Source organism: Uranotaenia lowii, unplaced genomic scaffold (genome assembly GCF_029784155.1).
Source record: "Uranotaenia lowii strain MFRU-FL unplaced genomic scaffold, ASM2978415v1 HiC_scaffold_294, whole genome shotgun sequence".
In the NCBI taxonomy this organism is placed as follows: Eukaryota; Metazoa; Arthropoda; class Insecta; order Diptera; family Culicidae; genus Uranotaenia; species Uranotaenia lowii.
This window is the reverse complement of record NW_026598195.1, coordinates 28,059-50,000: the sequence shown is the minus strand read 5'-3', so window position 1 is coordinate 50,000 and position 21,942 is coordinate 28,059. Positions and strand designations below refer to the sequence as shown.

The following is a 21,942-nucleotide window of genomic DNA, read 5'->3' as shown; positions in this document are numbered from 1 at the left end:
CACAGAACTAATGGGAAATTGTTACACACATACTACTACCTTTTGCTCCGTAGAAATATACTGTGGCAGAGCCAGAAGGATGCAACCAAGCCTTGTGGCGAAGGTGGCGAACATCAGATTCTCTCAGATTTTAACTTTTTTTTGTTAGCTTTAAGTTTTTTGATCAGATTTAAGCTTGATGAGCTTGATTTTGATGATTTAAGATGTTCGCCACACGGTTTGTATAAGGTTGCATCCTCCTGACACAGGAGTGTCAGGTGTCCTGATTTTTCAGGATTTGTCCTGATTTTTGAGAGGCCGTCCTGATTTTTCAAAAACGCTAGAATTGTCCTGATTTTTTTAAAATGACCTTTAAAATGTCCTAATTTGTCCTGATTTTTGAAAAATATCTAAACTTTAAATAAATTTATTGTTAAATGGTGAGAAAATAAAAAAAAATCTTCTATAAAATAGTTAAACCACAGAGTTTCTGTGGTTAAACTAATTTAACCGATGATAATCTTTGGTTCAAATGATATTTAAATAGTGTTTTTCGTTGTTAACTTCAGGACATAGAAAGTTCTTCTCGCTGTAGTTGCATAACTTTAGGCGTCTTCAGCACCTGAATTTCGCCTTTAGTTACGCAATCTAAGCAGAGCTGCATGTTATTTTCATCAATTTAGTGGTGTCCTGATAAATCCTGATTTTTATCATTGCGGGTCCTGATTTTTATCAAAACCACTTGGCACCCCTGTCCTGACAGAGCAGAGCAGATATTTTTCAAACTGGTATTGTTGTCATAAATGCGAAGAGTGTTCAAAATAAAAAAAAATAGCTGCGTTCAGTGGAACATAACCGAAACGGAATTTCCTGATAGAATTTCTCAAACGATTCCAATCGAATTTTCAAAGCATTCCATACCGGACACTTTTCTTTCCTAACTGAACTATCAATCAACATGAAAAGCAAATTTATTTGTGATTTGTGATGGACATAAAGAATATCCTTCAAACCATTCCGAATAATCGAACTCGAATTTCATTGAACACAACAGCTTCTAAAAAAACATATTAACATTTGGTTCAGTGTAAAATGAACTTAGAAAAAAGTTCATTTCAGTAAGCAAACAAACGCCCCCGTGATTCGTGATATCCGAGTTAGTTCGTGTGATGGGTTGATTCGTCCAATTTACAATTTTTTAAATTACTTATACTACAAGATGCAATCCTTCCAAAGCAACCCGGAATCTCTAAGGCAAGTATTCCAGCAACCATTGCAGTACGGATTACCTTGCTACAACCGGCGAGCGTCTTCCGGTGACGAAGGTGGTTCCGGCGCAAGCACGGCCCGTTGGCCTTCTGGTAAGTTAGACAAGTTTCTTTTGTATAAAAATTTGTAATTTCAATTTTTTTAAAGATGAAACTTATAAAGAAATTATCACCGAATCAATTCCTAACAAAGTGGAAGCATCACATACTGGATCGACCAACACCATCAATCTACTTCCGATTCGAGAGCTGCAACAGTTGATCAACCTGGAGAACGCTATTTCCAATGTGTTCTTTTGTGAAAGTTTGGTCTGAATTTCTTATTTATCGATTTACTCGAATTGAAACGATAACAATGAATTCCTTCGATACAGATTGAACACCTACGGCTTTTGACGGTTCATCACGGGGGCAATCATAGCAAAATGTTCCGTACCTTCATTCCGGATGAGGTCCTTGAGCGGGTGGCGTTTGCCCGGATCAAGGAAGGCAAATATGAGTACACATTGCGAGACAATTTTTCAAAGATTATGAGCGCAATGAAAGGTCAGGGGTTCCGTTTCATTTATCATTTGAACCAACTTATTCTTCTAAATATTTCAGTTGCCTGGTTCGTGGACAAAAGTGAAGAACAATTTGAAAGTCAAATGGCTCATCTGGTCAAAAAAGCTCACAATCGTGGCAAAATTATTCGAACCCGGAACGAACAGGCGGTAGCGACTTGCGGTTCGACGACCGATGATCATGAGCAAGATGACGTTGAAAATCAAGGCAATGACAATTCTGATGACGAAAGTCCATCAAAAGTTACAGTCCCGCAGGCAGATGCAGCTGCCTCCTCCCAACCGCCACTGTTGAACACATTTGCCACCATCCACGATCCCGAAAGACAGCAGCTGCTGTTGACTCAGTGGTACCACAGTGCGATGTACTACCGAGACCGCTACCAGGTGGCCAAGAAAGCCAACCAGAAGATCAAATCAGACTACTCGGAGCAGGCCAAAATTAACAAACGTCGCATCTCGCGATGTTTGCGCCGTTTACAATCCATGCAGCAGTATTTAGTCGTTCTGGAAAATCGACTCAACGACCTGGACTAGCATTCATGTTATTTTACTACCGTTTTTAATTTGTTTTTGTTGATGATCATTGATTATTTTCAGACGATCGTTTGAAGTACGATCAATTTTAATTTGTTATATATTGTCAGATTTCCGTTAATAATGATTTTAAATTTCCCATCATAAGGGATTAAAAAAAAAACTTTGTTGAATATAACAACAAATTCGCTAAATCGAAGAAGCTAAATCACTGTCTATTTATTTGAATCAAAGCTCACGAGTGAATAAGAAAACAAATTGGGAGAAAAATCAATTTTTGTGGTGTTGTCTTCGAATCTTGACGTGAGCATTTTCTTATATTTTTATCTTTTTTGAGATTTATAAATTTATTAACAGCACAATTACATTAAGAGGTATCTACCATGTCACCACTGCACTGACCATACCCCATACCTGTACTGCAGTATCCATTCGGGCAGAAACGACCAACTCACGATTATCAAACTTTTTTGCGATCATAAGCTGTTCTTTCTAATCGATGGCAAAATCTTATTAAATAAGATGTGACTTATAAAGAAGTACGTGGTTGGCGAGTTGGGCAAATTTGCCCTAGCCTTCAAAACCCAAAGAAAAAAAAGAAGTACGTAGAATTATTTTGTGCCAAATGGATTTCCGTTGATTGGCGATGTGCGAAACGGCAATGCCTCAAGGTTGAATAAAATTCGCCTTATTTTCCATATCGTCACGTATTCTGTGACCGCCCTAATAAGACGCCTTGAATCCATTGCCGCGATGATTTATGAATGAACAAACGTCTGATTGTCAAACGTTAGGAAAACAGCGAAAATTTTCTGCTGAGTTGAGAAATTTGTTGTCGTCAAAATGTGCAATTTCAAAGAATTGTAAATTTTATTGAAAATATCCCCTCAATCGTGTAAAAAATTGTTTAATTTCGTGAAGGATCTTTAATATAAAGTGTAAGTATTGTTGGGAAGGCAAATTTTACAAAAGTAGCTGTTAAATTGCAGCATATTGAAGCGAAAGCAAAACGGCAGTGATGTCATTCGATTGTGTACTTTCAGACCCAGATAGGATTAATTGCGGAAAATCGACAGCACAAATAAAATAAGGAAAAGTTTACGCCCCACTAACAAAAATGAGTGAAAAGTTGCTGAAGGTGGGACAACGCATCGAGGTAACCGGAAAGGATGTCCGCGGAACGATTGCGTACGTCGGGATGGCCTCGTTTGCAGTGGGCAAATGGGTTGGCATTATTCTGGATGAACCGAAGGGCAAAAACAACGGATCCCTCAAGGGTCAAACGTATTTTACGGTAATATTTCTGTATTTTTAATACTTAATACTTAATTCTTAACATGTTTTACGATGTTTTAGTGTGAGGAAAACTATGGAATGTTTGTTCGTCCCACGCAGCTTATCTTTCTGGACGAATCTGGTAAACCCATCGATACGGGGGAAGTTCAAACTCCTGAAGAGAAACCTCGCTCTCGGCTAAGCAGGTAAGCGTGAAACTGAGCAAGCACGTGTTATGCGTTACAATCATACACATCTTATCGAATTTGAATTCATCTTCTACTAAATAATCTTTCAGAACTGTCAAGACCTTAAGAACTGTTCCACATTTATCGCTAAATTTTCTACAATTCACAATTTTTACTAAAACTAGTTAACTTATTTCTGTGCTCTCTTTCTCCTTCGGATTATTTTTTTTAACGAAATCGAATACTTTCTACTTGTAAATTTACTTCAAACAAAATTAAAAACATTTTACAAAATCCAATATCGCTAGTGCTAAACGTGTACCTTCGAAAACGACGTAAGTTTTTTATGTTTCGACTTTCATAAAAAAAATTATTTGTGAATTGCCAAACAAGCTGTAGCAAATTTTTATCATTGAAGAGCAACGTTTCAAAAATGTTCATTATCATTCGAAACATCACTTACAAAACCACATTTTTCGTCAATAGAGAGTGAAATCATGTTTTCGTTCATCAAACTGTACTGAAAATGTGTTTGTGTTCCTACTAAATGTGATCCTCCAGCATCACGTTTCAAAGTTCCATATACCTAGAAAGTAGTCATCATAACAGTACAATCTCTCTCTCTTCCACACACCATTATCGATCCACGACTGATTCGACAAATCGATTGGCAAAATCTGCACCTATACCTCTCGTTTTCTATTTGTGTTTTCTTCCAAACTATAGTTAGGTAAATTTTCATTTTCGCAGCAAAACTCAGCTCAAATCGATAGGTATACATACATACATAGGGACCGTTCAAGTATTACGTATATTCTAACCGAAATTCACAAAGCATTACAAGTTGCTGTACCCCTCTACCTCAAAAGTATTACTTAATATTTGAATGATCCCATAGTTTATAGAGCGAACATAATAATTTCAGCCGCAATCTAGCTTGTAGCTTTCTTCAGTCCTTTTTTGAGTGTTCTACTAAAATCGAGTAGTGATATAATGATGACTGAATAATATTTACTTGAAAACATTTTTCGCTATTGTTTTTCACCAATGCTGCATGTTGAATGCAATAATCGTAAAGTGCTGGATCAGTACGTTCAATAGCTTCGATGCCGGGATCTACACCGTTTGCCGCGAAACCAACGGCGTAAGTGTACAGTAGTTTCCTTTTTGTTGGTTTTTTTTTAATTTCAGATTTTTTTTCTGTTCAGTAGTTTGGTTAGATCAGCTGAGTATTTCAATTATTGTTTTGTTAATCCCACAGAATAAATTCAAACCAGTTTCCGATGATTGCACTTTACAGAAAAAGAGTTTAAATTTTTCGAATATGTTAATGAAAATCACTCAAAAATGCACGTTTTTTTCATTTTTTTTTTTAAATAGAGATTAAAGATTAAATTCTTGAGCCTTTGTGAATATACATAATATGTATAGGTATATCCTTGGAACAGCTTTTTTAGTGATGGGAAAGATGCAAAAGCTCGTGATCGGGTGGTTGCCGATCAACTCACGAATGTGTCGGTTGATAATAAAGGGCCGGTTCTTCAACATCAGCATCATTAACGTGCACAGCCCTCACCTCGGAAGTACCGGTGACGACAAAGACGAATTTTACGCGCAGCTGGAGCGTGAATACGACCGTTGCCCAACACATGATATCAAGATCATCATCGGGGATTTTAATGCTCTGGTCGGCCAGGAGGAGGAATTCAAACCGACAATTGAAAGGTTCAGTGCGCACCAGCTGACCAACGTAAACGGCCTCAGACTTATAGCACTTATAGCACTGAAATCGGGCTAAACAGGACCATTTTTCTTACAGGGCATTTTTTGCTAAATTTTTCAGGTCGTCGGTATTACGAACCTGTAAAATCTGACAACAAAAAATTAGACAGAAAATGGTTGAATTTTTGTTCTAAGTGTCATGTCAGTGTGGTCAGTGCTTATAGATTTCGCCGCCTCCAAACGAATGGCCGTACGTAGTACCTTTTTCCAGCACCGCCTCCCACACAAGTACACCTGGAGAACACCGTACCAAACGCAATCACAGATCGACCACGTTTTGATTGACAGCCGGCACTTCTCGGATATCATCGACGTCAGATCCTGTCGAGGCGCCAACATCAAGTCAAATCACTATCTTGTGATGGTGAAGATGCGCCCAAAACTCTCCATAGTGAACAACACACGAAACCGGCGCCCGCCTCGGTTAAATATCGCACGACTGAAGCAACCTGAGGTCGCGGCAGACTACGCGCAATCGGTCGAAGCAGCGCTGCCGGCAGAGGGCGAGCTTGACGAAGCCCCTCTCGATGGGATACCATCAAGACAGCCATCAACAGTTCTGCGGAGAACGTCATCGGTTATGTGGAGCGAACTCGACGTAACGACTGGTTTGACGAGAAGTGTAGGAGGGTGATGGACGAAGAGAAAGCCGCGTGGGCGGCAGTAGTCCAAAGAGGCACCCGTCGAAATGTGGAAAATCACCGACAGCAGAGGAGGCAGCGAGTCCGAATTTTGCAGGAGAAAAAGCACTGCCTGGAGGAGGAGGAGCTCGAGGAGCTGGAGCAGCTGCATCGTTCCCAAGAAACACGAAAGTTCTATCAGAAACTCAACGCATCCCGCAGAGGCTTCGTGCCGCAAGCCGAAATGTGCCAGGATAAGGGCGGGAGCATCCTGACGGACAATCGTGAGATGATCAAAAGGTGGAAGCAGCACTTCGATGAACACCTGAACGGCGTACATGCAGTAGATCAAGACGGTGGGGGAAGATACATCGCCGGCGTAGTCAAAGACGTAGAGGAGCCACTCCCAACGATGAGTAAAGTTAAGGAAGCCATTCGCCAGCTGAATAGAAACAAGTTGGCTGGGAAGGATGGCATCGCAGCTGAACTCATCAAAACAGGCCCGGACAAGTTGGCCGATTGCCTACAGCGGTTGATAGTCCGGATCTGGGACATAGAACAGCTATCGGAGGAGTGGAAGGAATGGGTAATATGCCCCATCAACAAAAAGGGCGACAAATTGGCCTGTGAGAACTACCGAGCGATCACTGTCCTCAATGCCGCCTACAAAGTGTTGTCCCGAGTCCTACTCCGCCGCCTAACGCCACAAGCAAACAGATTCGTGGGAAGTCATCAGGCCGGCTTCATGGAGGGACGGTCAACGACGGACCAGATATTCACATTATGGCAAATCCTCCAAAAATGCCGAGAACATCAAGTCCCTACGCACCATCTATTCATCAACTTCAAAGCCGCATATGACACGATCGACCGTAACGAGCTATAGAAAATCATGGACGAGAACGGCTTTTCCGAAAGCTGATCAGACTGATCAAGGCGACGATGGATGGAACGCGGTGCTGTGTGCGGATTTCGGGTGAATTGTCGAGTTCATTCGAAACGCGCAGGGGGCTTCGACATGGTGATGGTCTATCCTGCATGACGTTCAACGTGGCGCTAGAAGGTGTTATTCGACGAGCGTTGGGCGAAATGCGGGGCACGATTTTCAGCAGATCCAGTCAACTTATCTACTTTGCCGATGACATTGATATAGTCGGCAGATCATCTGCAGCAGTGAAAGACATCTACCGCAAACTGAAACGCGAAGCAGGAAGGATTGGGTTGATGATTAATACGTCCAAGACGAAGTACTGCTGGCCTGCGGATCCGAGACCGACCGAATCCGCTTGTCCAGTAATAACAAGGTCACGATCGACGGCGACGAGCTGGAGATAGTCGAAGACTTTGTCTATATTGGCTCACTGATGACCGCAGACAATGACACCAGCCGTGAGATCCGGAGGCGAATTATCAGCGGAAGTCGTGCCTACTATGGACCCCACAAGCAACTGCGGTTGAGAAGACTTAGCCCTCGCTCGAAGTGTAACCTACATATGACGCTCATTAGACCGGTTGTTCTCTACGGGCACAAGACATGGATATTGCTCGAGTACACCACCTTTGGCGGCGTACAGGAGAACGGAGTGTGAAGGCGAAGGATGAACCACGAGCTCGCGCGACTCTACGGCGAACCCAGTATCCAGAAGGTGGTGAAGGCTGGCCGGATACGCTATGCGGGACACGTTGCGAGAATGCCGGACGACTGCCCTGCAAAACAGGTGTTCGCTACGAATCCGGTAGGAACAAGACGAGCGGGGGCGCAACGAGCGAGGTGGTTAGACCAAGTGATCTTGCGAATGGGGATGTCCGAAAAATTGGAGAACGGTTGCCATGGACCGAGTGAATTTTAGGAATTATGTTCGTCAAGTTATGTCGTGAGACGGAATACTATGTAAATAAAATATAATAAGTATAGGTATGTATATCCACAAACGTTCAAGAATTTATTTTAAGGAAACGCCTTTAGTTATACTATCCACATCATCAATAATTAAAAGCCTTTTTGTAGGCTAAGTAATATTTTTGGATAGGAAAATAATCAAATTATAAGATCATGAAAAGTTGAAATCAAATTTATTCTGCTAGGTTCGACTTACCTTGCTATTATTATTTGTTTTTTTTTTAAAGATTGCTCTCGCATAACTGAAACATGAAATGAAATGAACTAGCGTTAGAAAACGACAATTTCCGCCAGGTTGAATCAATCGGAAGCCTTTCCATAACTCCTGTCGAGCCCCGCAACAGACTGTATCGATTTAGGGTCATTTTTAAATTTCTCAAACCCTGAGGTCTAAAATGCTGGTTTTGGTTCAAAACTTATCCATGATTTTTGCAGAATTTTTAAGTAACGTTTACATGAGTAAATTTGAACTTTTATGTATGTACCATAAGCAAACTCCGATCCACAGAAGATTTTTCAGTACAAAATATTCAATTTTCCCATACGACTTCGATAACTCGCTTTGGTATGCTGTATCTCTATTTCGGATCGCTGAGTCACATGCTCAATAGCAACCACATTATTTAGTGCAATTCGATTCGGAGTACCCGTGATGTTGAGGGAAAATCGCTAGTCCAGTCTGGCGCGGGATGAATCATCCAACCGGATGAAAATTCCTGAAAAAAAGCTAGTCCAGTCAAGCGTGGCGGGTAAATTCTCACAACTCTGTAATGAACAGAAATTAAAATCAATCCATTTTTCTTCTGCATGCATTATATAGACACAGTACTCCATGGGATATACCTTCTGTTTCATGTAGCTTTTAAGTTTTATTAGGTACCCATCATTTTAAAGCTGATCTAAATTTAGTTTCATTGTCTTTTTCATTTACAATTTGTCATTTTTTGTGGTTACTGCTCTTAATTACCGTAGATTTTTTTCCTGATTACCTTCAGTAAATCTCCAAATAATGCGTAGTTTATTATTGAAGTTCATCTTCCTGTATTCTAATAATATTCATTGTATAACCTACTAATCATCAACTACTACTATTGGTATTAAACTTCATCCCTTAAAATTGGTGACACCCGCACGATCACATAACTATCTACCGACCATCTGACTCCATCTGATCCAGCGTCCGCCGTAAGTCACCCGTCAAGCAGCCCCAGTCGAAGCGCGCCTCAATGACCATGACACTCTCATCGTCCAGGTTAACCGTGTTCCTTTCTTTTTATCTGTCACTCAAAATCAAAAGCATATCAAACATTATATAAAGTTTCAAGTACAGCTATTATTACCCATCACTTTTATGCCATAATTGGTTCACCATCATTTTTCGTTGTTGTTTTGTTTGAACAATTCCGCTGTTCCCGGATATTTCTGTTCGTACAAATGCTTGCTTTCAACTCACCTCCCCACCGTTATGTTTTCTGCCCCGGTGTGAATGCTTCCGCAAGTTTCACGCTTGTTCATCCCAACTGCTGCTGCCTGTTGGGAATCACCCTGTTAAGTTGATTTCATTCTTACTTAGAAGGAATTATTTCAAACGCTTTTGTCAGTCAATACTTCCTACTAAATCTATTGTTTTCGATCATTGTAGTTCTCGCATGTCATTGAACCGTAGCACCAGTTCGCTAGGGTCGAAAACGCAGCTAACCTCTCCGGGCAATGATCGTCCTACTGGCCCGGCTTCAGGCCACTCGTCAATTCCGACCCCGGTTTCATCGATTCCTACCATGATGAAGCCCGGTGATAGGTATGAACCGGTGCATAAGTCTCACATTAGTCCGCCGGAGTCACTACAAACATCCAAACGAGCTTCGTTCGTTGAAACAGGTTTCGTTGAGACGTTGAAACCTCAGTTTACTCCTGGACAATCGCTTACGTCCCCATCGCCAGCTCTCTCGACAACCGAAGATCGCATCCATCTGATGCAACTGCAGCAGGAGATCGAGGATTTGAAAACGCAAAACAAAGACCTGGTGGAGAAATTGGAAACCTTGAAGATGAGAAGAACTGAAGACAAGGAGCGACTTCGTGAGTTCGATAAACTTAGGACCCAGTACGATCAGTTGGTTGAATTCAAGAGCAAGATTATGGAGGCTCACTCGTCGTTGCAACGAGATCTGCAGCGAGCTAAACAGGAAGCTAAAGATGCTCTCGAGGCACGGGATTTGCATCAAGAAGAGATGGCTGAATTATCAGAAAATGTTGAACTAATCACTCTCGATAAAGAGATGGCCGAGGAGAAGGCAGACACCTTGGCTTTGGAATTGGAGACGGCAAAGGAACGTATTGAAGAGCTGACCCTTGATTTGGAAATTTTGAAAACCGAAATGCAAGAAAAAGGCGCCATAATTGGAGATGGAACTGGCACCGGTGGAACTTCGACGTACGAATTTAAACAACTGGAACAGCAAAACGTGAGACTTCGTGAAACGCTGGTTCGCTTGAGAGATCTCTCTGCTCACGAGAAACATGAAATTCAAAAGCTCGAGAAGGAATTGGAAACTAAGAAATCCGAAGTGGCTGAATTGCAGAGAACGAAGGAGAAACTCTCCTCGAAGCTTGATGAAATGGAGGCTCAACTGAGTGACCTTCAAGAACAAGTGGATGCAGCGCTGGGAGCTGAAGAAATGGTCGAACAACTAGCCGAAAAGAAAATGGAGCTGGAAGACAAGGTGAAAGAGCTACAGGATGAGGTCGCTGAACTAGAGGCACTTGAAGAAGTTCACGAGCAACTAGTTGAGAGCAATCATGAACTTGAGATGGACATGCGCGAAGAACTGGACATGGCGCACGCTGCCAAACGGGAAGCCATACGCGAGAAAGACGCAGCAATGGAAACCATTGTAGATCGCGATCAAACCATCCTGAAGTTCCGAGAACTTGTTCAGCGTCTCAACGACCAGTGTCAAGAACTTCGCGAGAAACTCAATCAAGAATCCAACAAGGTCGTCAAAGACACCATTTCGGAGACAATCGACTTCAAGCAAATGTTTGCCGAGTCTAAGGCGTTCACTCGCGCTATCGACCTACAGTTGCGTCAAATTGAACTGACCCAGGCCAATGAGCACGTTAAATACCTGACTGCTTTCATGCCGGAAGTGTTTATGGCCCGTGGTGGCGATCATGATGCAATCCTCGTGATTCTCCTTATCTCAAGACTCGTTTTCAAATCCGGTATCATCGTTAGCCAAGCACGGGAACGTTTCTCGGCTGTGCCCCAAATCGACCGCAACGCCATTGTCGGTGGACATGAAGTGTACCAGTTCCGGTTCCGGTCCCGTTTGCTACATCACGTACATAATCTTCAGAGTGTAATGCATCAGTTCCTGTATGGGTTGACGGCCTGCCAGGCGGAAACTTTGCTTAAGATTGGCTCATCGCTTCCGGAAATGCAGGCCCAAGAGAAGATGGTCGACGAAATTGTCGATCTCCTCAAAGCAAATCAATTGGACGAAAACTCTTCTACTGATAGTAAGTTTTTTTTTTAATTTGTTGTGTTATACATTGTTGTAAATTTGTTTCTTTTTTTTAGATCTCGAAAAGTGTGTTAACTTTTTCAACGCAATGTACTTGGTGTTGCTGTCCGGTGAAGATTTGGTTAACGAAACGCAAATCGTACGTGATTGTACTGCTTCTATTTCGGCTGCATGCGATTCTATCTGGACCGATTCCCACGTGATCAAGACGTTGATCAAGGTAGAGATTATTTCTTTTATGTAAGTTTACAGTTACAATGTTTCTCTTCTTCAACTTTTAGGGTGGTGATGAGACCAGTGATTCCGGTTTATTGATGCAGTACATTGTGCAGAATGTGGAATCAGTCAAACAGCAGTTGAAACTGATCAAACGCCGGCTACCTCAGGACGTGGCCGTCACCAAGTGTAACCTTTCGATGAACACGTTGCAGAACCTAAAGAAAACGGCCGAAGCGTTGAACAAACTGATGAGCGTTATGTTCTACAGCACCAAACAGATGGTTCAGATGGTTACCGCGGATCCTGAATCTGAAGTATCCGTTGCTCACGATAAGCTGTGGGAGATTATTTCCAATGCCTGTGAAAAGGTCTACGAGCAGGACGATCTCGGGCCTTCTCAAAACATCCGTTCAGTTTTGAGCAATACGAGTACAGACATGAGTCAACTAGCACAATACCTTTTGGACCACGAGTACGAAATTATGTCCGGTACAAATGCAAAGGTTCCCGAAGAGAAACCCGTTGCTCCGATCATCTTACGGGCTCAAGCCGTTAAGAAACAACTAGAGGAGACCAAAACTCTCACGGCAACGCTCGAAAATCGGGAAGCTGAAATCCGACAGCTCAAGCTGGCCGCCAAGCTTAAGCAGAACGAACTATCCGAAATGCAAATCCGTAAGGATTTGGCCGAAAAGAAACTGTCAGTGCTGCAGGTCGATTTCGAAAGTACTACCACGCGTCTACAGAAACAAAACGACGAAATCACACAGCAGCTCAAACAGTGAGTTTACATAAATATTTTCAAGTTTAGTTTCTAATTTTTGTTTTTCTTTCAAGGAAAGAGAAAGAATTCGAGGTAACAATGGATCACTTGCAGAACGACATCGATTCCCTGGAGAATGAAAGGACTAGCCTTCGAGAAAAGATCAAAACATTCAATCCCAAAAAAGGAGACCTCAAAACAACAACAGCTCTCGGTAAGCTTTGTCCAGCGATTTTACTAAATGGAATGATAATCATTTCTTTTTTCATCCAACAGATATTACGGCTAGTTCACCCTATATCGACCAAGAACTTTCGCTGCTCAAAAAAGCCTTCAAGGATGAGCGTGCGGAACGGATGAAAGTGCAAGCCAACGAGTTCAAGAAGATTCTCTCCAACCTGGAACCGCTCCACGTACCTCAAACAAAGGACAACCGTATCGAGGAGTTGGAGAAGGAAATCACCAAGGTCAAGCACGATTGGATCATGTCGCTAGTGCGGGGTGCCGAAATACCCTCGACCAAGTTTGCCCGTGGCAACGTGTCCGCGTGCATCGTCGATCATGACAACAAACAGCGCCAACAGCAACGGGAAATCAAAACCAAGGCGGAAAGGTTGGTTTGCGAAATCATGGAGGAATATTTGCAGCGAAAACCGCACCGAGCGGCACGCGGGGATTTCGCCATGTTCCCTTCGGCTGAACTGGCCACGGCTTTCAAGGTTAATATTAAAGCTTAGGCAGCTTAGACGCAGTTAATAGGTAAGAGAAAACGTTACGTTTATTTCTATGATGCTTACATAACCGTAATACGAGCTACTGTACTGAATCGATCGATTTAACCCCTTAAGACATGAAAAGATGAAGCCAACGGTTTCCCTAACGTCATCATGCGAAAGTGATTCTTATTCCATTAGAATGGTATTGTTTGAGAAATTATTCTTTTTTTTTTATTGACATACTTATTTATTATAGCCTCGGCATAATCTGGCATAAAATATACTCATAGGAAAATCAACTACATAATACATCGTTATTTTAGAGAAATCCTTTATTTTTCTGGGAAATTTAATGAGCCTTTTGCCTCAACCGAAGAAGAGATGGCAACGGTTCAGGGTAATTCGTATGCGTAAAGTAGGTTTGTGTCAGGTGTTTAGCTTCGTTTTGATTCTGCTGAACTTTGAAAAGTATTTTAATGAATTTTCATAACGTAGTTTTGTAGAGCGAATAAGAAGTATTTGGGATACGTACCCAGCGCTTTTATAACTAAATCTAATAAAAGCCCTGTTGTAGTAGTTATAAAAGCCCTGTACGTACCTTCTCAACGAGAAAGAATGAAATTTAGACAAGAAGATAATGTAGCGTTATAAATACGTATTTATGCTTGTTTAATTTTGAGCGTGTAGTGATTGGGTTCAATCGAGCCAAAATTTAGTGTTTAGAATTAAGAGTGATGAATGTCAAACACGCACAAACATGAAAGTAAACAAAAACAAAACAACATTGTGGCCAGAAAGGCCTTTTCGGTCCGCCATTTTGGTTATGTGCAGAAGTCCCCTTTTTTGCTTACGGTCATTTGTCGGAAAATCGGATTAAAAGCTACGAATAAAAAGTTAAAAATAGTGCTCAACTGTTACTTATATAGCGAATAAACGGTGGATAGTGGATTTTCGTTTTGGGATAGGAGAAACCTTGAGAAAATTGAAAAGTGCGTTGCGCATGAAGAAGTGAGGTTAGCGGGATGAGCAGCGTCACTAAATCGCCGGATCCCCCGGACCCGGACGAAACAGCGAAAGGAGCGATCAGAAAAACAACGCATACGGACTGGACAAAGGAACAGGAGCAAATGGATGAGGCCAAAGGACAACAGGAGAAAGAACTGGTGAACTACAACTATGCTGTTACAGATACTGGTCCATACAGAGTCTATTTCGAGTTGCGCAAAGAATCAACCGGAAGTACAGCGAAAATCAACAAGTTTGCCTTGGGTAGCACCCTGCGTAAGATGAACCTTTACAAACAGTCCATAACAGACATGAAGTACGTAAGTAAGCACAAAATTATCGTATTCATAAGTAGCTATGCCAAAGCAAATCGTTTAGTTGAAGACATAAATAAAAATAACAAGGAATATAGAGCATACATTCCGAAACACCTTGTTTGTATAACCGGTATAGTATCAGGCATCCCCACTAATATAGATATAACAGAATTATCTGAAGATACTGAGTGCGTCGTTCCAATTATAAGCATCAACCGGATGCATCGTGGCAAGGAAAAAGAACCAATCAACAGATTGCGAATTACCTTCCGTGCACAACAATTGCCAGAGTCTGTGAGAATCTTCGGTTGCCCCGCGAAAGTTAGACCTTATACGCCCACAATTGTGTTATGTCAACGCTGTCTTAGATTCGGTCACACTACGAAGAATTGTAAAGGAGCCCAACGCTGTGACAAGTGTGCAGAGCGACATGAACTTCCAGAAGAGTTCGAAAGTTGTCAAAACCCGGTTAAGTGTGCCAATTGCCGTAATCCTGGGCACCGATCCACCGACAACAGTTGTCCAGAGAAAAAGAGACAGCACGACATCAAAGTTCTTATGTCAAAACGTAACTGGACGTATGCCGAAGCACGAGAGCAGGTATCCATGAGCAGCCAAAATTTGTACTCCCCACTGCAGGACGTCAATGAATTTCCTACTCCGATGGAAAGCTTTGCGAGTATGACACGAAACAGCTACCGGTTGAAGGACCCCCTGAGAGACCAATGGAACAAGACGAATCAGGAACGTAAGACCATACAAGCAGCCGTTAGGGTGTACAAGGACCAGCCAAATCCAACGATAACTAAAGGGAAACGAGCCCGGGTTGATGATTATTCGTCGAAAAGCATTGCAGAGGTAACAACAGAACAGCGGAACAACATTGTCAGAAGTGCGGAAAGCAACAACATCGGATTGGGACTCCAAAACCCATGGAACGTGGGCGACAAAGAACGTTATGAAAATGAGGTAAGAGAGGCACAAGCAAAATTAGAAAGATCATTTCAGGAAAAAATGATAACCTTCTACACTGAGTTTATTGGTCTTTTGGGACCACAAGACCAAATTAAAGAACTTTTCAACACCTGTACTAGGAGACATTTCAATTTAGCCAATTCGGAAGTCTTTAACCAAAAATAAACTTAAAACAAAATCTCCTTTTTTCTCACTGCATCATCTACTTCTACTCTCTAAAAATGGGCACTACAAACGAATTCAAGATTTTGCAAATCAACGTACAAAGTTTACACAAAAATAAGGCGGAATTGCAAAGAGTTCTCACGGGAGAAGATTTTTCAGTAGCCATTCTTTCCGAAACATGGACAAATGAATTAAGGTACACCGGGGCAAGTGCAAACTCGGGGCAAGTGCAAACGTTGAACTTTTCTCTGTTACCAAAAATGTAAAAAATATTTCTTCTTCTAGAAATTGTTGTTTAGACCCAAACAAACAATCTGACATAGATAAACTAAACTTTCTTTAAATTTTTCACTTAAAACACGGCACTGTTTGACCACACACGAATTCAAGTACGTAATAGACATGAACAGTGTGTTTTTGTTTTGTATATTTTGGCTACAAAAATGGGCATTCAAATCCGAATTTTCATTAAAAGGTGAGTGTTTGAGACCGATATTCAAACGAAAGCAGAAAATTTATGATAAATTTTCAGTACACTCGAAAGTTGTGAAAATAATTTTCGCTCTTGTTAACCCGCGCTGCGGGGCAAGTGCAAACGACACTACCGGGGTAAGTGCAAACGCACCTTTAAGCCATGTAACATCAGCCATTTCAGAAAATTCATCACCAAAATGGTTCAGCATTATATTAAAATGGTCAGAAGGGGCATTCGAAGTGTTGTATCTGAAGCGGATGTTCAAAGTTCCGTAATGCCTTAGTAGATGAAGGTCTTTTGCTTAAAACAACAGTCACCAAAAATGGAGTTCCAAAAAGTTATCAATATTGCAAGAAAACAGCAAATATATTAATAAAATTTGATAAAACGTACCGGAACATGTATTCAATTCATTTTAGGACAGATACACTGACTCATCTGTGAATTAGTTTTCAAAAAGTATTGCGTTTGCACTTGCCCCCATAAGCGGGGCAAGTGCAAATTTTGAATTTTTTTCACAAAAGCACCGTTACTTTTTACCAACATTTTTTTATTTTTCTCTTTCAACGGGAATTTGTTGAGAACTATTTTTGTGATGCAACGAACGATAATTGATAATTTTTGAACATATACATATTTTTCTAGGACATGTGAAAGTTGAACTATGGTGAAAACCGTTTGCACTTGCCCCGGTGTACCTTATATGAAGGAACCAATAAATACAATTTAACAGGATACCATTTCATCCCTCATTCTAGGGAAGATAGTTATGGTGGTTCAGGAATTTTATTGAAGAATTCATACAGCTTCACCAAATTTACCACACCACAAAACCTCTCGCGGTCGACACAGGTAGTCAGTCTAAAGATAAACAAGCTAAACTTGATTATATGCTCTGTTTACATGAGTCCATCAATTTCTTTGACCGATTTTGAATCAGACACTCGTACTATTCTCTGTAACCTCGATCAACATCAAAAGGTTATAATAGGGGGCGATTTCAACGCCCATCATGTAGAATGGGGAAATGATGTTAGCGATGGCAAAGGCGTTAAATTGTTAAATGCAATCAACGGCAGTAGAATGCTTTTACTGAATGACGGGAGTAAGACATTCATCCCACTCCAAATCAACAAACGTCCATCTGCTATAGATATTTCAATGTGCTCAGCTAACTTAAAAAACGCTCTCACCTGGAAAGTTTTAGACTACGGGATTTCCAGCGAACATATGTGCATTGAAATAATTTGGTTCAAACAACTACCAACCCAGAATAACTTTTACCACAATAAAACCAAAATAGCTAAACAATTATCCGAACTTGAATCATCCCTAATAAATACCATAAGTGATCTGACGAATAACGTAAAGTAAATATGCAAACAAAATCGGTTGAAAAGTAAAAGGACACCCAAGTTCTGGTGGTCAGACAGTGTCGACGAGGCTTGGAAAGCAAAAACTTTAGCCAGAAGAGAGTTCAACAGAATATCATCCCCTGAAAACCTTGTAGAATTTAAAAAGAAAGCTGCCATGTTCCAAAGGAAAAAAAGAGAGGAGATACGGAAGAGATTCGATGAGTTTACTAACGAAATTGATCCATTCACAAGCTCCAAGGTACTTTGGGCAAAGGTGAATCGTTTAACAGGTAAACGATATTTCAGGAAAGAGAATAACTTCTTGAGAGATGACGAGGTTCTGGTAGAGCAATTTTTAGACACGCATTTCGGACCACACGATCCACAAACGTTCGATACCCCTCTCCCCGTAGCCAATGATAACTTAATGGACATGGGGACTTGGTACAAAATCCTTGGCAAAAAGAAAAAATCATCAGCCCCAGGAGTAGATAATCTCTCTTATGACTTCTTAGCCCAGCTAAACCCTGATGTTACAGATAAACTAATATCAATGTTGAATGACATGTGGAAGAAAAGTGTCATTGATAAAAATCTTAAAATCATAAAAGTTATCGCGATTCCTAAGCCTGGTCGCGATCAGAGTACCATAGCTGGAAAAAGACCCATTTCCCTTGTACCGGCAATCACGAAAATCGCCAACTCAGCAGTGCTGGAACGCCTGCAAAAATACCTCGAAGAAAGACGAATTTTGCCCGAAACCTCATTTGGATTTAGGAAAAATCTTTCTACCAACACCTGCGTTAACTATGCACTCAATTGGCTTAAAGAAAGCAAACGCTCAAAATTTCTAACTGCCTTGATTTGTATGGATCTGTCCAATGCTTTTAACGCCGTCAGATTAGAAAAACTTGAGGAAATTCTGATAAGAATCGGTGTTCCACAGGATATACTGATGTGGATAATTTCCTTTCTGAATAACCGTCAACTAATCTTCCACATGAGCGACAAAACGATTTCAAGAATCGTCAACAACGGGCTCCCACAGGGGGACGTTCTGTCCCCCAGTCTGTTTAATATTTATACAATTGATTTGCACAGAACCGTAAGCACCGATGCAGTATTAGTACAGTATGCCGATGACTTTGGCATACTAGTTCGAGCCAAAACAGTAAATGAACTTAACGCCCTTGGGCAATCATATTTAGATGCCTTCACAAGCACAGCTGAGACATTAAACTTCTCCATCAACCCGGCAAAAACAAAAACTATATTTTTCCAACATGGTTCTCGTGAACTCGACTTCTCAATCAGTGGTACTCGACTGGAAACTGTGAGAAACCACAAGTATTTAGGTGTTGTATTTGATCGCTTTCTCAATTTCGGAGTACATACTAAGGAACTGAGGTCAAAAATTCAAGATCGGCTGAACATGATTAAGGTTCTCAGTGGGATCAAAAATGGGGCACATCCGCAAGCTATGCTCAAAATTCATACCGCACTCTTTAGAAGCACCATGGATCAAAACTGCTCAGTGTATAACAATGCAAGTTTGACAAACCGTAACTCACTTTCGGTAATCAACAATCAATGTCTAAGGAAAGTAATTGGATCAACAAAAACGACTCCGAGAAACGTTATTGTAGCTCTTAGTGGGCAAGAGCCAGTTAACCTACGGCAGGAGTTTGTAACAACCAAAGAGATATGCAGACACTTTTCGAGGAATAACGTTATAGCTGAACAGCTACGAAATGTACAGTTACCAGACGATAAGAACAACTGGCATAAATTCTCATACCAGGAGCAAATCTACTGGGAGAACAAAGATATCTTTGATAGCATTCAACCGGTCATACGACTGAACATCACCACACCTGTCGATATTGTTCCATACTTGGAAGGTCTAACAACATCTAAACAGAATTCAAACCCAGTACGAGTAAAACAGTTAGCACTGTGTGCCATGAACGGAAGGTACAGAGGAAGAGGGCGCATCTTTACAGACGCCTCGAAGGATGGACCCAAATGTGGGATAGGCGTTTTCTTTGAAACCATCAAACATCGAATTTGCAAGTCATTAAAGAAGGAAACTAGCATCACTTCAGCAGAGCTGATTGCCATCCGAGAAGCTACAAGAATCATTCAAGAGTGTTCATTGTTTTATTCAGTCATTTACACTGACTCCAAAGCGGCATGCTTGATGTTAGACGCAGCGCAAGACTCCAAGGCAGACGAAACCATTCTGATCGAAATCCTTAAAATTTGCTCGCTATATCATATCGCAATCCAGTGGATCCCTAGTCACGTTTCGATTACTGGGAACGAAATAGCAGATGGCCCGGCCAAATATAGGCTTCAATCGGATAACACTCACGAGAATAAACTTAGGGGCCGTTCACTAATTACGTAAGCACGATATTGGAAATTTTCAACCCTCCCTCCCCCCCCTGGTAAGACAAAGTAAGATTTTTCAAAACCCCCCCTCCCCCCCTAGTAAGATCTTACGTTTTTATATTCTTTGAAAAATTGACACGTTTTTTTTAAATAGTTTGAAAATATTAAAAATGTGACATACATGATTCAAAACAATGTACTTATTTAGTAAGATTAAAAAACTGTATTTTAAAAGCACAATCTATACAAAACAACAGATGAAATTTCATAAATGATTAAAGAAAACATTATTCAAGACGTAGCATGTTTGGGGTTACAATAATTTTCAATAAATTTCCACAATCGAATAAACAATATAAAATCTAAATTCCGATTTAAAGAGAGAGATCAGTTTAGCACAAGGTTCCATACAAAATTGTTATGTTTATACCTGAAAATCATAAAAATCTTTAAAAAATATCATTCTATACTACTAGAATTGGGCAAAAAATGTTGAACGACAATCACGTTGTCAACTAACCTCAAAGCTCAGACTCGTTCAGCGTTTAGCGATAAAGTTTTAGTATTTTTTTGGTAAAACGTTTGTAAAATTTTGAGACGATCTTCTTTAATAATGTGATTTAGTGTTTTTGGTGGCATGTTGATTTGAATTAGTTCTCTATAAATTTTATAGAACCTGCATTTTTTTATGAATTCAAAGACATTAAAAGATAAATAACATAACATCGAAATTAACCAACAAATAGGTAATGAGTAAAAAAATCCTGAGTAATATGGTTTCGTATGGTTGTGGCTGTGATGAATTTTAAATGTAACATTTCTTACGTAAGATTTTTGGAAACCCCCCCTACCCCCCTAGTAAGAGATCGTAAGCAAATGTGAAACCCCCCCCCCCCCCCCCCCCCCTATGTGCTTACGTAATTAGTGAACAGCCCCTTATGCTAAAGGACAGTATATTTCACTTCAAGGCATCCCTGGGGAAAAAACAGAGGATTGGTATCGCTCCTACTCGAGGGACAAAGGTAAAATGTTTTTCAATATACAACCTGAATTCTCCAAAATACCGTGGTACTTTGGAAAAAACATTGATGGTCGCGACGTCCGACTTTTAAATAGACTCATTGCTACACACGATTACTCAAAATACTGGCTGGCGAAAATGAAAATCGTGAATGATGCCAACTGCGAGACCTGTATGGTACCAGAAACAGCTAATCATGTCGTCATCGAATGTCCTCACTTTGCTGCCTTAAGAAATCAGTACGACTTTGTTAATAAATATGCAAACATACAAGATCTCTTCAAGTCGAAGAACATCCATCACTATAAAGAAATAGTTGAGTTCACACGCAAGGCAAGATTGAATTTATAAGTCGAAATGACAAATTTAATAGGGCATATAGTCCAACCCCCTGGCAACTTGACGTTTCCCATACAAATCGCGTGTGCCAGTTTTTTCTGGTTCTCTGGTTCTGTCAAATCGAAAATCAAGCGACTTAACATGTCGGAAGGACGCATATGGAAATATGTTTTCTTTTAACCGATTCAACAAATGAAAAAAACGTTCAGAATTGAAAATTAGTTCAGTTATACGTAAAGTGAATCTGTTTTCAAAAGTTCAGTCGAATAAAGGGCACACAGGCGTAAATCTGTATGTCCTTTATTACGTTTAAAACTATTGGACTGATCAAAATAATTCACTGATATACGGCAGATTTTTGGGAAAAGAACCCCTTCCACCAAAACTATTGATGACGATCGTACAAAATAAATGTAAAACAAAACATTACCACAACAATCATCGAATGATTTTTATAAACTGCGATACATATGATAATTTTAGTATAACAAAACTTTCAAATTATAGCAGAACATTTCTCGGTTTATGGAAAACTGTTCCTATACAATAAATTAATATG

General features: G+C 40.6%; 2 protein-coding genes across 7 annotated transcripts; both read left to right on the top strand.

Annotated features, from left to right (window-relative positions):
* Positions 1 to 1,121: 1,121 nt before the first annotated feature.
* LOC129759862 (uncharacterized) lies at positions 1,122 to 2,480 on the top strand. Its single transcript, XM_055757407.1, has 4 exons — positions 1,122 to 1,340; positions 1,396 to 1,556; positions 1,622 to 1,793; positions 1,851 to 2,480. Exons 1-4 carry the CDS (start codon positions 1,199 to 1,201, stop codon positions 2,345 to 2,347), a joined length of 972 nt encoding a protein of 323 aa, XP_055613382.1. The 5' UTR covers positions 1,122 to 1,198; the 3' UTR covers positions 2,348 to 2,480.
* Positions 2,481 to 3,152: 672 nt separating this feature from the next.
* On the top strand, positions 3,153 to 13,636 carry LOC129759858 (dynactin subunit 1). 6 transcript variants are annotated; one of them, XM_055757396.1, is made up of 11 exons: positions 3,153 to 3,285; positions 3,391 to 3,641; positions 3,704 to 3,828; positions 4,119 to 4,145; positions 4,889 to 4,954; positions 9,290 to 9,364; positions 9,755 to 11,634; positions 11,696 to 11,859; positions 11,921 to 12,639; positions 12,696 to 12,835; positions 12,898 to 13,636. In XM_055757396.1, the coding sequence occupies exons 2-11, from the start codon at positions 3,465 to 3,467 to the stop codon at positions 13,356 to 13,358; spliced, it is 3,834 nt and encodes a 1,277-aa protein (XP_055613371.1). In that variant the 5' UTR covers positions 3,153 to 3,285; positions 3,391 to 3,464; the 3' UTR covers positions 13,359 to 13,636. The 6 variants fall into 6 exon arrangements, with proteins under 6 accessions (XP_055613371.1, XP_055613373.1, XP_055613374.1 ...); XM_055757397.1 differs by having other exon boundaries at positions 3,182 to 3,285; positions 3,364 to 3,641; XM_055757398.1 differs by lacking the exon at positions 4,119 to 4,145.
* The last annotated feature ends 8,306 nt before the right edge of the window (positions 13,637 to 21,942 follow it).

What these genes read in the sequence shown, in the direction of transcription:
- LOC129759862 (XM_055757407.1), top strand. Translation starts at nt 1,199, where the DNA reads ATGCAATCCTTCCAAAGCAACCCGGAATCTCTAAGGCAAGTATTCCAG. An exon ending in CACGGCCCGTTGGCCTTCTG is followed by an intron (nt 1,341 to 1,395) that starts GTAAGTTAGACA and finishes ATTTTTTTAAAG; the next exon opens with ATGAAACTTATAAAGAAATT. An exon ending in GATTATGAGCGCAATGAAAG is followed by an intron (nt 1,794 to 1,850) that starts GTCAGGGGTTCC and finishes TAAATATTTCAG; the next exon opens with TTGCCTGGTTCGTGGACAAA.
- LOC129759858 (XM_055757396.1), top strand. Translation starts at nt 3,465, where the DNA reads ATGAGTGAAAAGTTGCTGAAGGTGGGACAACGCATCGAGGTAACCGGA. An exon ending in CGTGTACCTTCGAAAACGAC is followed by an intron (nt 4,146 to 4,888) that starts GTAAGTTTTTTA and finishes ATAATCGTAAAG; the next exon opens with TGCTGGATCAGTACGTTCAA. An exon ending in TGATCAAGACGTTGATCAAG is followed by an intron (nt 11,860 to 11,920) that starts GTAGAGATTATT and finishes TTCAACTTTTAG; the next exon opens with GGTGGTGATGAGACCAGTGA.